Source organism: Heterodontus francisci, unplaced genomic scaffold, assembly GCF_036365525.1.
Source record: "Heterodontus francisci isolate sHetFra1 unplaced genomic scaffold, sHetFra1.hap1 HAP1_SCAFFOLD_101_1, whole genome shotgun sequence".
Lineage (NCBI taxonomy): Eukaryota > Metazoa > Chordata > Chondrichthyes > Heterodontiformes > Heterodontidae > Heterodontus > Heterodontus francisci.
The window spans coordinates 4526864-4541597 of record NW_027141025.1 but is presented as its reverse complement, the minus strand read 5'-3'; the positions used below and the strand labels follow the sequence as shown (position 1 = coordinate 4541597).

Sequence of the window (14734 nt, the reverse complement as noted above, 5' to 3'; positions counted from 1 at the left end):
ATCTGCATGAAAATTCATTTACAATTTCGTTAACATGAAGTATTTTTCTCACAATCTGCCTTTGTATTAACTATTGCTCCAAGTCAATGTCATTAGTGAATATTACAATTGTACGTCCTTTTTCTGAGTCGAAATCATTTATGTTAAATATGAACAACAGTACTCCCAGCACCAGTTCTTGTCACACAATACTTCTTGCCCAGTTCTAACTGCTGATACAGTGACGGCGACTGGGTAAGTTATAAATAAATAAAGGCACATTTTAAAGATTATAGTCCTGTCACATTATAAGCAGTAGTGATACAGGAAACCCAGCATCATCAGTTTTGAACAGAATCTGAGAACGGCTCGTGCCAGATCTGTGATTAATCAGATGCGTATTGAAATAAAAATCTATGTATTATTGTGATTATTAACGTATTATGCTAATTATGATATAATACGCTTATTCAGATCACAGATATCCTCGACTAACATCCGGAGACTCCCCATGCTCAGGCAGACTGGAGATCCAGTACGGTGAAAACTGGGGAACAGTGTGTGACCTTGACTGGGATTTGAAAGACGCCAATGTGGTCTGTAGTCTGCTTCAGTGTGGAGTCGCCGTGTCGGTGCCAAGATATGCTCATTTTGGAGAGGGCATTGGGCTCGTACGGTCTGATATCTTTGACTGCACTGGAAATGAGACCAGTTTATTGGACTGCCGTCTTTTTCTAGGAAATCAGCAGGAGTGCAGCCACAGGAACGATGCCAGTGTGATCTGTTCCGGTGAGTACAGACTTACTGAAAAGCAGACAACTCCCTGCTTAATATGTGGAAAACTGAGGAAGGTGGCATTCCCATGTTTCTGTCTGAAAGGTTCATATCTAAACTAGTCATTATAGTTTATTATTACTGCTAAAGGTCTGGTGTAACGTGGTACAAAATACCCACAATTACTGGTAAACAAGATGGTTCTGAATCTTAACATTTATTTTGCAAGAAGCAGAATTTTCGCAAGTTTGTTTACCACTGCACCGAATGTATATTTAGAATTGAATATTGGCTGCAACAGTTGGGAGTTGACTAAATGAATATGCACTGGCCTATTTCGATACTTTAATTTGAACACCACGAATGATCCGACATTACAATAGCCTTCTGATCCTCCCTGCCCACGTTAGTATTCTTATCATACAGTACTGAAGCAGGCCCTTCGGCCCACCGACTGTCTGTCGACCAACAACCACCCATTTCTACTGATCCTACATTACCTACCACTCTCCTTGCACCTACCCACAGTCGGGTTAATTTACAATGGTCAATTTACTTTCGACCTGCAAGTCTTTCACTGTGAGATGAAACCAGAGCACGCGGCAGAACCCCACGCATTCACAGGGAGAACATGCAAACTCCGCACAGACAGCACCCAGAACTGAACCCAGGTCACTGGAGCTGTGATGCAAACCACTGCTCCACTGTGCCCACGTTAACACTAACTGAACGGCAGGGTATAAAAGCACGGCTGTACTCCAGCACTGCTCAGTGCAATCAGGCCAGAATTGAAAGATTACAAAGTTATTTTATAGAAAGTGTGTATTTTACCCGCTAAATATGACAGGATCGGACACATATCCACATTATCAGTACAGAGCTTTCAGTTGCACTAGCCTGTTCGATCATTCAGTTAGATCATACCTGATATGTTCTTCAAGTCTCTTTACCTGGCTTTGACCCAGATTCCTTGATACACCGAGCTTAAAAAAATCTATCAATATTAGTCTTGAAAATTTAGATTAGATGTAACATCCACAGCTCTTTACTTTGGACGTTGTTAGGGAAAGTTCCAGATTGCCGCTGTTTTTATCGAAAAATGTGTTTCCTAATTGTTCTTTGAGGCCCAACTATCTTCTGGTGCTTCGTCAGTTACCTTCCCACCATCAAAATGTCAGAAGTTGGGCTTTTTGCTGAGAATTGCATGGTCTTTAGTTCCATTCACAATTCCTTGGATTAAGAAACAGTTCATGCCCAATTACATCAAGAATCCGGACATTATTTAGACTTGGGCTGATAGGTAGAAAGTAACACACTCACCACCTCCGTGTCAGTTAATGACTATTTCCAACAAGAGAGACAATATCATCTCCCCTAGCTATTATAATCAGTGAATTCACTACCACCATCAAATCCTACTGGGTGTTGTCATTGACAAGAAACTGAACTAGACCATTCACAATAATGTAGTGGCGAGTGGAGCAGGTCAGATGATCGGCATTCTGTGGCAAGTAGCTCACCTGCAGAATTCCCAAAGACTTTCCAGCAGCTGGAAGACATAGGCTGGGAATGTGAAAGGACATGACTCTTATAAATTTCAGGGAACCCAGCCACAGTTTGTGTAATCCTTCTTCATAATGAGGGGAGGCAATGGTGTGGTGCTAATGTCACTGGACTAGCAATCCAGAGTCCCAGGCTAATTCTGGGGACGCTGGTTCAATTCCCACCATCGCAGCTCGTGGAATTTAAATTCAGTTAATAAATCTGGAATTAAAAACTAGTCTCAGTAATGGTAACCATAAAACCATTGTCGATTGTTATTTAAAAAAATCTTGTTTCGTCATATCCTTAGGGGATGAAATCTGCCATTGTTACCTGGTCTGGCCGACATGTGACCAGAGACCTACAGCAATGCTGTTGACTCTTAACTGTCCTCTTACATAGCCTAACAAGTCACCCAGTTGTGAAAGGTAACGATGCATGAGCAATGAATGCTGGCCTTGCCGGCGACACCCACATCAAATGAATGAATAAAAAACAGAAACATTTGAAGCCAAGGAATCATTCTCGCATCTTTTATGCTGCACACTCTCCTTGGTCAACATATCCTTCCCAAAGCATATTGCCCATAGCTTAACATTACACCAGATGGGGCCTGACCAGTTTTTTTTTAGCTGCAGCATCATTTCTTCACCCTTGTATTCCATTCCTCTAGACATAAATCCCAGTATTCCATTGGCTGCTTTGATTTTCGTTCCTGTACTTTCCCATGACCCTGAAGTCTATTTTCCCTGTGCTGCATCCGGCTTTTCACCATGTAGAAAATACTGTAATCTTTTTAAGTCCAAATTGGACACCTCACGCTCACCAATATTGAAATAGTTTTACACAGTCACGGAATCTTTTTTTTTGTAAAGTTATGCTTAAAATATGCATGATTACAATATGGCTGATATTTTATTTCAATGGCAATATTGAGTATGTCAATTATATGTGGCTTTCTATCCAGAGATCTAAGTCATTAATAAATATGGTGAATAGTTGAGGTTCCTGTGGGACGGCGCCATCACATCCTGCCAGTTAGATGATCTGCCCATTATCCCTGCTGTCTATCTCCTGCCACTAAACAAACGTCCGAAGCAGGTCAATAATTTCCCTAAATTCTATGAGCTTCAAGTTTAGCCAACAATCAGTTACAAGAGATTTTGCTGAGTGCTTTCCGGAAGTTCATCTGAATAACATCCATTCAGGTTCCCCTGTTCTCTACTTTAGTTACCTCCACAAAATATTTGATCAGGTTCATCAAGCATGATCTACCTTTTACAAATCCACGCTGGCTCTCTCTGATTGGCTGTCACTTTTCAAGGTGATCAGACACTCCATCTTCAAATGTACACTCTAGTAATTTCCTGACAACTGCTGTTAGGCTAACCAATCTATAATTGCCTTGGTTCTCTCGCTAACCTTTCTTTAAATAGCAGTGTGACAATTGCAATTTTCTAATTACTGATCCAGCAGTTTGCTCTCAATCATTAACAAAGGGACGGAAGGTGTTGTTTACAGCGCTATCAAGCAGTACTTACCAATAAACTACTCACTGATGCTCAGTTTGGGTTTGTCGGACCCCTCAGCTTCAGACCACATCACACCCTTTGTACAAACATGTATGATAAAGCTGCATTCCAGATGACAGTGACTGCCCTCAATGTCAGGGCAGCATTTGTCCGACTGCGGCAACAAAGAACCTTAATAAAAGTTGTGTCCATGTAAATACTGATGCAACGAAATTATGCATAATTCCTGCCATTTCCTTATTTTCATTTATAATATCACAACTGTCATTGGAATGAGACCACATTGCTTTTAATGACAATATATTTCTGAAGTTATTGTAAAAGTTTTGTAGCTCTTGCGAACTGTTTTGTCATCCTTTGCTATTCTTTGTATCTCTGCCATTCACGAAGATCTGTGCATTTTTATTTTTGTATTTTTGCATGTTTTTGGTCTCTTTTATACTTATGATGTTCTTGTGTCGTGCACGCCAGTCCATAATAGATGAGGTTGAGTTTGGAATTGGACCATTCAATGCGGTGGTCATTGAGTTGAGCTTCCTTGATGGCAGGCTTGTGCCGTTCACTGCGTCAAGGAAGCTATGGAGACCGATAAACACAAGACCTTCCCCCTAACAGTGACCTGTTCCTCGGTGAATATCAGGGTTTCCCTCCTCGAGAAACGCACAAGCACCTGCTGTGCAGCCAACAAACCACGACCAGAACAGTAGCATGGATTGACTTGCCACGATGGACAATAACTGACGAATCAGCAGCAAGAATAATGGCATATACTGACCTCTCATGGAATATAATTAACTGACCAAGAAAAAACAGAACAAGAACATGTAATAACCTATCAGTAGTAAGATCCTGCCCACATTCCCGTTCTGCACTGCATATAAACAGACTGCTTCCACCAATTACAATTATTTCTCCAGACAATGGGCAGAGTACATGGCCCAAAACGTCGTGGTCTGTCAGTATTTCTAACAACTGCTTTTTCAAGAAAGCAACTGCTGTTCTCAGCGCAAAGGCACGTGATGTAAAACCGTAAAATGGTCTGACTCAAATGTTGAATATTTTAGTTTTCTATTTCCCTGTAGCACCTAGATATGCTACATTTACAACTGTGCTCTACCCCCTCACCCCGCCCCCCACCAGCCTCCCCTCACCCATTTACTAGTTTAAGGTTCCTGTAACAACCCTATTTATCCTTTATTCTGGGACCCTGATCCCAACCCGATTCAGGTGCTTCACATTCCAACAGAATAGTTCTTTAATATCCCAGTACAGGTGCCAGGGTCCTTTGAAAGGTAACACCTCTTTCCAACATCATAACCTTCAAGCACGTGTTCATCTCCCTGATCGTTTATTTTTCCTATGCCAATGTGCAAGCGGCTTGTATAATAATCCAGATATTATAATCCTTGAGATCTTCTTTTATATTTCAGCTCCTGGTACTCTCCGAAAAGAACCTCTTGCCTACTCTTTGCAATGTTGTTTATGCCTAATTGGTCCACAACGACTGGATATTTCCACCCCAATCTTGCATTCTGATTTGAGATAACCCTCACTTCGCACAAGTTGGGAAAATACTGTGTGGGACTGTTAATGCCCTAATTATTGAATCACTTAAAAGTATCACATTATGCACCACTCCTCCTCCTTTTGAACAGCTTCCTATTCGAAGGTATCACGGTCAACATTGTGGCTGTCCTTCTAACAGTCTTCATCCTGATCTTCACAAATAGACAGTACTTTGTTCCTGTTCACTTCTGTATATCCTCGTTCTCCATTACATCTGGATTTCAAATCTGTACACTATAAGCTGCAACAACCTCATTCTGATCCTGCAGCTCTCGACAAGGTGTGACTTAAATCTGCAGCAAACTGTCAAATACTCTTCTTGCTATCATATGTGTTGGTGTTTTTCCAATTCCCACAACAGCTCTATGATCCTGAGCCAGAGAGGTTCCAGGTTGAGATATCTACTACAGACAAGTTCCCTCGGTTCAGTTCCATTCTCGACAAATTCCAATATCCAGAAAAAAACCTGCTCTGCCAGAACTTAGTCTGTCTTTATTTTAGAGGTAAAATTATTTGTTGATGCATTTTAGCTTTAACACTATTTTACTGGTTAGCTAACGCCGAAACACTAAGCACTCATCAATTAACATAGTCCGTATTTACAACTTACCCACGCCCTCTCACACTCTGACCTGACAATTGCTTCACTGAGTGAGTTTGTCCCTCTATTTGCCAGGTGTCTGTCTCTCAGCCCCTTCCAATAGGCTGTGCTACTGCTGGCTGTGGCGCTCTTTTAAACCGGTTGCTCTAGTCACTGACTCCAGTTTAACAGACAAAACAGAACACCTCCATCCGAACGCTCACCCTCTACTACCTAGAAGGACGAGGACAGCAGATGCATGGGAACACCATCTGCATGTTCTCCTCCGAAGCACACACCATCCTAATTTGGAACTATATAACCGGTCCTTCACTGTCGCTGGGTCAAATCCTGGAAGTCCCTTGCTAACAGTACTGTGAGTGTACTGAAAGCGCATGCACTGCAGTGGTACAAGAAGGCGGCTCACCACCATCTTTGCAAGGGCAGTTCGGGATTGGTAATAAATGCTGTCCGAGCCCGAAATTCCCACCCCCTGTGAAAGAATAAAAAATACCTCCTTTTACCCCTCTGCACCGAATTCTTACTCTGAGCAAACTCTAACTTCCCACTATGTTCATAATGTATTCAGTTAACATTGCAATCTTTGTTTACACTCTGCCTTACCAGAAGTCTAAATATAGAATCATAGAAAATAGGAGTAGGCGTAGGCCAGACAGCCCTTTGGAGCCTGCTCCGCCATTCAAAAAAAGTAATGGCCTATCATCTAATTCAGTACTCTGTTCCCGTTTTTCCCCATATCACTTGATTCCTTTTGTATTAAGAAAGATATCTATCTCCTTCTTGAATATATTTAGAGATCTGTCATCCACTGCCTTCTGTGGTAGAGAATTCCACAGGTTCACCACCTTCTGAGTGAAGACATTTCTCCTCATCTCGGTTCTAAATAGCATACTCCATATCCGGAGACTGTGACCCGTGGTTTTGGACTCTCCAGCCATCGGGAACATCCTCCCTGCATGTAGCCTGTCTAGTACTGTTCGAGTTTTATAGGTTTCTCTGAGATCCTCTCTCATTCTTCTAAACTCTAGTGAATATAGTCCGAGTCGATCCGATCTCTCTTCATACGTGAATCCTGCCATCCCAGGAATTAGCCTTGTAAATCTACTTTGCACACTCTTAATGGCAAGGGCATCCTTCCTCAGATAAGGAGACCAAAACTGCACACAATGCTCTAGGTGTGGTCTCACCAAAGCCCTGTATAGGTGCAGTAACATCTTGCTCCTTTACTCAAATCATCTTGCAATGACGTCCAATATTATATGCTTTTTGAGGCACATTCGAGATACAACAGTCCAGACAGTTTCCAGCTGACAGTAATTACCCGAGTTCGCACAATCACAGCTGATTGACAGCTTACTGCTAACCTGACTTACCCTGTTAACTGCGAACAATGAACTGCCTTGCAGTTTGGTTTTTAATTCCAAGCGAATTGCTAAATGTTACGGCTAGATTTAAGTCTTAGCCACTAATTACCAAATTCCAAACTTCCCACTCTGCTGACAACACATGCAGCTAAAGGTACAGTCTATGCTTGCACACTTTGCCTTAACTCTACCTTACTGCATTGCAGAAGAACATTCCCCATGCAGGCAATTGCAGTTCAAGAGGACGGTCCTGACACCGGTTTCAAGGGCAAATAGAGTTGAGCAATAACTGCCACCTCTGCCAGAGATGTCCACATCCGCATAAAGAAAAGCAGCTCCGAAATGGGCTTGTTTTGTATTTGTTCTCCAGATCTTCTATAGCTCATCTATCAAACCCCTTAACCATTTTAAACACATCAACTAGATAAGCTGTAATCCTTCTAAACTAAATCTATTACAAACAAAGTTTATGCAACTTATCTTCATAATGTACCGTTTAAAGCATTGTTGCCATTCTAGTGACACTGTCCTGAACAACCTCCACAGCCAATGGTTTTGTGAAGTGCCGTGCCCAAACGTGACAACAGATACAACTGAATCATCACATCCTTCATCGTTTACATTCCAAAATCCAAGAGATAAAGACCAACAATCGATTAGCGATTGCAAGAAGAGCTGTTAATTTTTGAGTGTTCAGCCAACTTCTTAAAGAGGTCCTGTAGTAATTATTGTGATGAAAGTACACAGACCTGAAACATAACTCTCTTGCTCTCTCCACAGATGCTGCTAGCCCTGCTCAGTATTTCCAATATTTTCTGTTTTATTTCAGGTTTCCAACATCTGCAGTATTTTGCTTTTGTGTTGCTGTGGTAATTCTAATTGTTTTTTGATAGATAATTTGTGTAAAGTATGGATAGATAATCGTGTACATAAGATTCAACTTTTATACCCATTTTCTATTTTGCTGTTTCTATGCAGAGGATGATTTATAAATTATTTGGATTTGGATTCGTTTCCAATACAGGGAAACATGGACCTCGATTGGTTGATGGGACGAACAGATGCTCTGGCCGGGTGGAGGTGCTGCATGGAGACCAGTGGGGGACGCTGAGTGACATGTACTTTGATCTGGAAGACGCCAACGTGGTCTGTGAGCACTTGCAGTGTGGGACAGTAACCTCAATCCCGGGAGGAGCTCACTTTGGGAAGGGAGCCGGTCCAGTGTGGAAGGAAAGTTACAGGTGTCGGGGGAATGAGACGCGATTGTGGGAGTGTCCTGTTTCATCCTGGGATCAGTTTAGCTGCTCCCATGAAAATGACGCCAGTGTCATCTGTACGGGTGAGTCATCTCAGTCAATTGAACTGAAATACACCAACTGTTCTGCTGTCAAGCATCATTAACTATTTCCACAGGTCGCTGATTCACTAGTTTTGCTGATCCCATGCTTCCTTCGACACTAAGATTCTGAGATGTGTTTGTCGGTTTATTGGTCTGAATTAAATTACAAATGAATCAAAGAGCTTCACTCCAGTAAACATTGAATACATACAATGTCTCGTGATTAGTACTTATCGCTCATATAATATCTCTTTTGTGGTAAATCTAGGGCATTATTCAAGGGCTATAGAATCAGCAATTTGCTCCCAGGACCACTGCCATAGAATGGAAATTTTGCTCGAGCATTGAAACTGTTCTCAATGTTGGCCGTTCAAATATGAATTATCATGGAATTCTCTGCAAAGATCAGCTGTGCAATAGAAAAAACTGTGAACTTGTTTCCAACTAAATAGCATGAGATAAATTTTAATTTCCATTACATTAAGGGCAATAAAATGATAGTGAGTGAAGTAACTCGTTATTTCACCAATATGCCATGTCTTTGATTATTTCACAAACTTGATGTAAATTACAATTCTCCCAGTTATCCCTCAACCAGCGCCCTCTTATAACAGATTATCTGCTCAGTTAACTGATCGCTGTCCGTTTGACATTGCTCAACGCAAATTGCTCCCACGTTTCACAATTTAAAATATAGGTAATAAAAACAGTAAGTGCTGAAAATACTCAGAAGTTCTGGCAGCATCTGCGGTGCAAGAAACAGAATCAACCTTACAGTTTGCAGATCTTTCATCAGAACTTAGAGATTTAACAGTTTTTAAAGAAAGGGGAAAGCAAGGAAAGAACGAAAGGAACAATCTGTGATATGGTGGAAGGCAGGAAGAATTAAATGGTAAATGGGACAATGCAAGGCAGAAAGAGGTAGGAATGGGCCAAGTGAAAAACACATTTCGAGAGGAGCTGCAAATTGGAAGGCAAGACATCGTCCAAAAAAGGGGAGGGAATCTTTCCTGAAATTGCTGAATTCAGTGTTCATTCCAAAAGCCTGTAAAGAGTCTAGTGGAAAGAGGAAGTGCTGTTTCTCAAACTTATGTTAATCTTCATTGGAACTGTGTCGGAGAAAGAGGAGAGAGATGTCAGAGTGGGAGCAGAATAAATAATGAAAAGGACAGGCAACTGGAAGCTAAAGGTAAAGCTTGCAGACTGAACAAAGGTGTTGTGCAAAGTAAGCACTCAATTATGTTTGGTGTCCCAATGTAAAGCAGACGGTATCATGATCAGTCAATACAGTGAATACAGTATACTAAAGAGAAGGCAGTACAAGAAAATCGCTGTTTCACTTGGAAGCAGTATTTGGCGGCTTGGATGGTGAGAAAGGTGGAGGTAACAGGGCAGTGGCTGCACCTCCTGCGCATTCATGGGAAGGTCCTGGGGGAAGGGGTGCTGAGAATGATTGAAGAGTGAATCAGAGTGCCACAGAGCGAATGGTCCCTTCAGAATGTTAAACGTGGAGGGAAGGGGAAGATGTGCTTTGTCGTGGCACCACATTAAAGGTGGTGGAAATGGTGGAAGATGATCTGTTGAATATGGAAGCTGATGGAGTGGAAGATGAGGAGAATCAGAATCCTATCATTATTCCGGGAGGGGGAAAGGGTGAAAGCAGACGTTTGGGGAATGGAATGGACGTGCTTGAGGGCCCTGTCAACCATGGTGGGTGGATGAGGAGGTGAGGAGAGTCCTCGGTTGAGGAAAAAGGAATACATATCTGGAACCACTGGTATGGAAGTTTGCATCACCAGACATTGCAGATGGAGCAAGTGAAAAAATGTGATAGAGTAATTCGAAGAATTGGGGTGTGAGGAAGCATAGACCAGGTAACTGTGAGAGTCACTGGGTTTACTCTTTATATTAGTTAATAACCTATCCCCAGAAGCAGAGACAGAGATGTTGAGGAAGAGAATGGAAGAGTTGAAGATGGACCATGTGAATATAAGGAGGTTAAACTGGAAGAAAAGTTGATGATATTTTCAAGTACAGGGCGAGAGCTGGAATATCAGTGCATGTGGACAGGAGGACGGCCTTCAGTCCCTCGGCTATCACCTACAGTTCATTTTACCCTCTGTCCCCAGTTCAGCAACCGTAAGCTACTCGGTACGTCTCTAAAATGTATTTACAGAGAAAAGGTAATGGTGAAAATGATCTTTCAACAAGCCTTCTGAACAATGATGACAGGAATAGTAACCATTAATATTAATGACTTTTCGGGTGGCAGTAAATTCTGAGATATTTTGCTTCAGTTTCACCATTCTCAATCTGTTTCATGTTGTAGATGAAAATTGGTCACTAATTCTGACTAACGGGGGAAGCTGGTGTGATGGGAGAGTGGAGATTTACTACAATGGCAGCTGGGGGAGATTGCAGGATAGACACTGGACCCTGAATGATGCCAATGTAGTCTGTACACAGCTGGGTTGTGGTGAAGCGACAGCCGCTTATAACTATTCAAAGGACGGAGAGAGTGAAGGACCCATCTGGGTGAATGATGTCCAGTGTGAAGGAAACGAATTGCAGCTCCAGAACTGCATCTTATTCACATTGAATTCGTCTCTCACTGACAGTATGGATGTAGGGGTCCTGTGTTCAGGTAAGCAAATTCTTCACTGCTTTTACAAAAACATAAAAGTGAAATGTCTAATCTGCTGAGAAAAGTGATAATATCGGTTACTTGTTCCTGGGTTTCTCAAAGCAGTAATTTCACTCGAGGAGAGTCGGAGAGGATGGTGGGCGGTTGGGGAGCTGGGGTGGTGTACAGAGAGAGAGGACACGGACACAATTAAACAGCAAGAACGTTTGTATTACAGAAATTTCAATTAACACATACATCACAAGGGGTTTAACAGGAATGTAAACGGAGAGAAAACTGACACAGAGCCAAACAAAGAGATGTTAGAGTGGGTGACGAAATGTTTAGTCAGATGAAAGCAAAATACTGCGGATTCTGGAATTCTGAAACAAAAACAAGAAATGCTGGATTCACTCAGCAGGTCTGGCAGCATCTGTGGCAAGAGAAGCAGAGTTAACGTTTTGGGTCAGTGACCAGAAACGTTAACTCTGCTTCTCCTTTCCACAGATGCCGACAGACCTGCTGAGTGATTCCAGCATTTCTTGTTATTGTTCTTAGTCAGATGGTTGGATTTGAAGAGCCGGAGACACGGAAATATTTCTGGTGGAAATTCAGATCTGGGGGTTAGATGGTTAAAGGCAAAACTGAAAGTTGTGGGCAATTGAAGTGGGTGAAGTGCAACAAGCTGTATTCAGAAAAAAGCAGAGCTCCTGAAATGATTCAGGCTGGAGATGGTTATACTGATGCAGGGGGAGAGCATGAAGGTGTCTGAACATGAAGATCATATTTGGAAACTCTGGGTATTGATCGCAGGGAAACCAGTAGATCGTCGAGTGCCATGGCGTTCCTGAGAGGAGCTTCATGTAGGGAAGGCAACAAAACTTTGGATGAGCTGATGTTTCTGGAGGATGCAAGATGGGTGATCGCCCAGGAGAACATTGAAATATTCGATTCTGCAGGCAACAAAGCATGGGTGAGCATTTCAGCAGCAGATGGGCTGAGGCAGGAAGGGAGGTGAATGATGATAGAGGTGAAAGATAACGGCCTTATGAGAAAGAGAATACGGAATTGGATTCTCAGCTGTGGTATCAAATCCGGCGCCAAGCTTGCAATCAGTTCGACTGTATAGTATATAAGTGGAGGTAGCTGTGTGGGAGTTGGTCTGGTGCTAGTTTCATTAGATTGTGTATAAAAGTAGACAGATGTTTTGGACTAGACACTTTAAAGTTTCATTGTGTGGCATGTTAATGCATGCATGTGTTCTGGGGATGTTGCATTATGCAGAGTGTAGTTTAGTTTTGTTTAGTTTAGAGATACAACACTGAAACAGGCCCTTCGGCCCACCGAGACTGTGCCGACCATCAACCACCCATTTATAATAATCCTGCACTAATCCCATATTCCTACCACATCCCCATCTGTCCCAATATTTCCCTACCACGGCTAGGGGCAATTTATAATGGTCAATTTACCTGCCAACCTGCAAGTCCTTTGGCTTGAGTGTGGGCAGATGTTTTCGGGTTGTTCCAATGAACATTTATTTGCATACGACATGTGGAACTTACAACATATGAGATAGTTAATGATTCAGATTTGATACCGATTGGTTACAGTAAGCATTTTCTTCGGACACTGCGGAAATCAATACATTCCAGCGTTTCACGTCAGAAGTTTACAGTGCTGAATGGTTATTACACACTCAGTCACTGGACAGAGTCGAGTATGTCATCTTGTTCTTCAGTTAGGTAGATGTTAAGCTCCACCCAACATTTATGCCCCCCTACAGAAGCCATGTGTCTTCTCCTTGTCTTCTACTTCTGTATCTGATGGGTCACATTGCTGATGTTTATTCTCCAAAGTGCCTGACGCAATTAGTCCAATCATTTTTGTCCAGTCCAGATTAAATACTGGTTTCTGTTCAGCCGGGAGGTCTGCACATCGACAGTTCAATTGCCCGTAGGCGCTTCCTGATCCTGTCCAACATTTTGCAGAGAGATCCTGTTTTCTTCCCTCTTTGGTCCGGTCCAACAGTCATATATTGATAGAATTAGTCGTTTAGTTCATTGATTTTTTACAGACAATCGCAATTGCTAATGTGCCTCACATGTTTCGTTTGCTCATTTAACATAATTGCAGCAGTCTGTCTGGACAGACAGGTCTGCATCTTCTCTGTTCAGACATGCGGTTTATGTATCTAAAATTACTCAAATATATTCCTTGTCAAAGACAGAGTCCCATCCTTTCAAAGGTAAGTGATTCTCTTATGCAATTAATATTAAATTGATTTATGATAATGTTAATAATGTTATAATCAACACAACCCTAGAACGTAGTTCCACACGAAGATACTGCATATTGCAAGGCTGATGTTTAAGGGTAGGACTTGTGGACCTTACATTCTCCAATATGAAGTGGAGTAATAAAGTAATCATGAAGTAATAAATAGCATGGATTAAACTGCTGGTCTTGCCAGTGACACCAACATTCCCTGAAATAATTGAAAAACAGAAAGGCACGGTGACATGTGGGGAACTATCTGGTAATATAATCCTGAATGTATCAGTCGCATAAAGCATCATTGGGTCCTCTTCATCTTCACTAAATCCTCCTGTTTGACAAAGATTATCCAGGAAGCCAAAGAAAACGCACAGCAAATATTCTCCATCATAAATCTTCCTCCTGAACCACTCCCCTGCCTCATCCACCCTGAACTCCAAAAATAATTGAGAGGAGCTCATAGACTTTTTGTCACAAAGTTCAAAAACATCCGTTCAGTCACCTCCCTTTCTTCCCCAACCCATCAGGCCTAACTTCCTATCAGTTCCCACCCCCATCCCATACGATCACCCTGAATTCACATTTCTTGTTTCTCTCCTAGAATCCTTCACTCTCTCTCTGAACCTGTGCTGTTGATGGTATCCACATTTTGCTGTCTACACCTTATTTCTATTAAACTACTGAACACAAACATTCCCTTCCTGGGTTCCATATTAGCTGGCAATATTAACGATTCTCTTTCTCTCTCTCTCTCTCTACATTTTCAGGCTCCTCTCCATCAAATCAGCAGTCATCACACCTCTCCTCAGAAAGGAACCATTGACCACCTGTCCATGCAGGTTACTGCCCAGCTCCAACTGATCGTACCTCGCCAAAGTCCTTGAATGTGTTGTCGCCTCCCAAATCCATGCTCATCTTATATGAAGCTGCATGTTTCAATTACGCAAATCAATTTTCTATCCACACCACAGGCCGAAAACAAATGACATCCGAAGTGATTGTGACAAATATAAACGATTCCACCTCCTCTTTCTTGACTTGTCTCAAATTTTTATATGATTGATCATGAAATACTTGTCCAATTCCTCCCCATTAACACACGGCTGGGTGGGACTGCACTCAGCTGGTTCTAGTATT

The 14734-nt window shown here is 42.0% G+C and overlaps 1 protein-coding gene across 1 annotated transcript; it reads left to right on the top strand.

The window, feature by feature from the left end:
* The first annotated feature begins 723 nt into the window (after window positions 1-723).
* On the top strand, window positions 724-14441 carry LOC137361871 (deleted in malignant brain tumors 1 protein-like). Its single transcript, XM_068026475.1, has 4 exons — window positions 724-768; window positions 8383-8697; window positions 11027-11341; window positions 14365-14441. The coding sequence occupies exons 2-4, from the start codon at window positions 8475-8477 to the stop codon at window positions 14418-14420; spliced, it is 594 nt and encodes a 197-aa protein (XP_067882576.1). The 5' UTR covers window positions 724-768; window positions 8383-8474; the 3' UTR covers window positions 14421-14441.
* The last annotated feature ends 293 nt before the right edge of the window (window positions 14442-14734 follow it).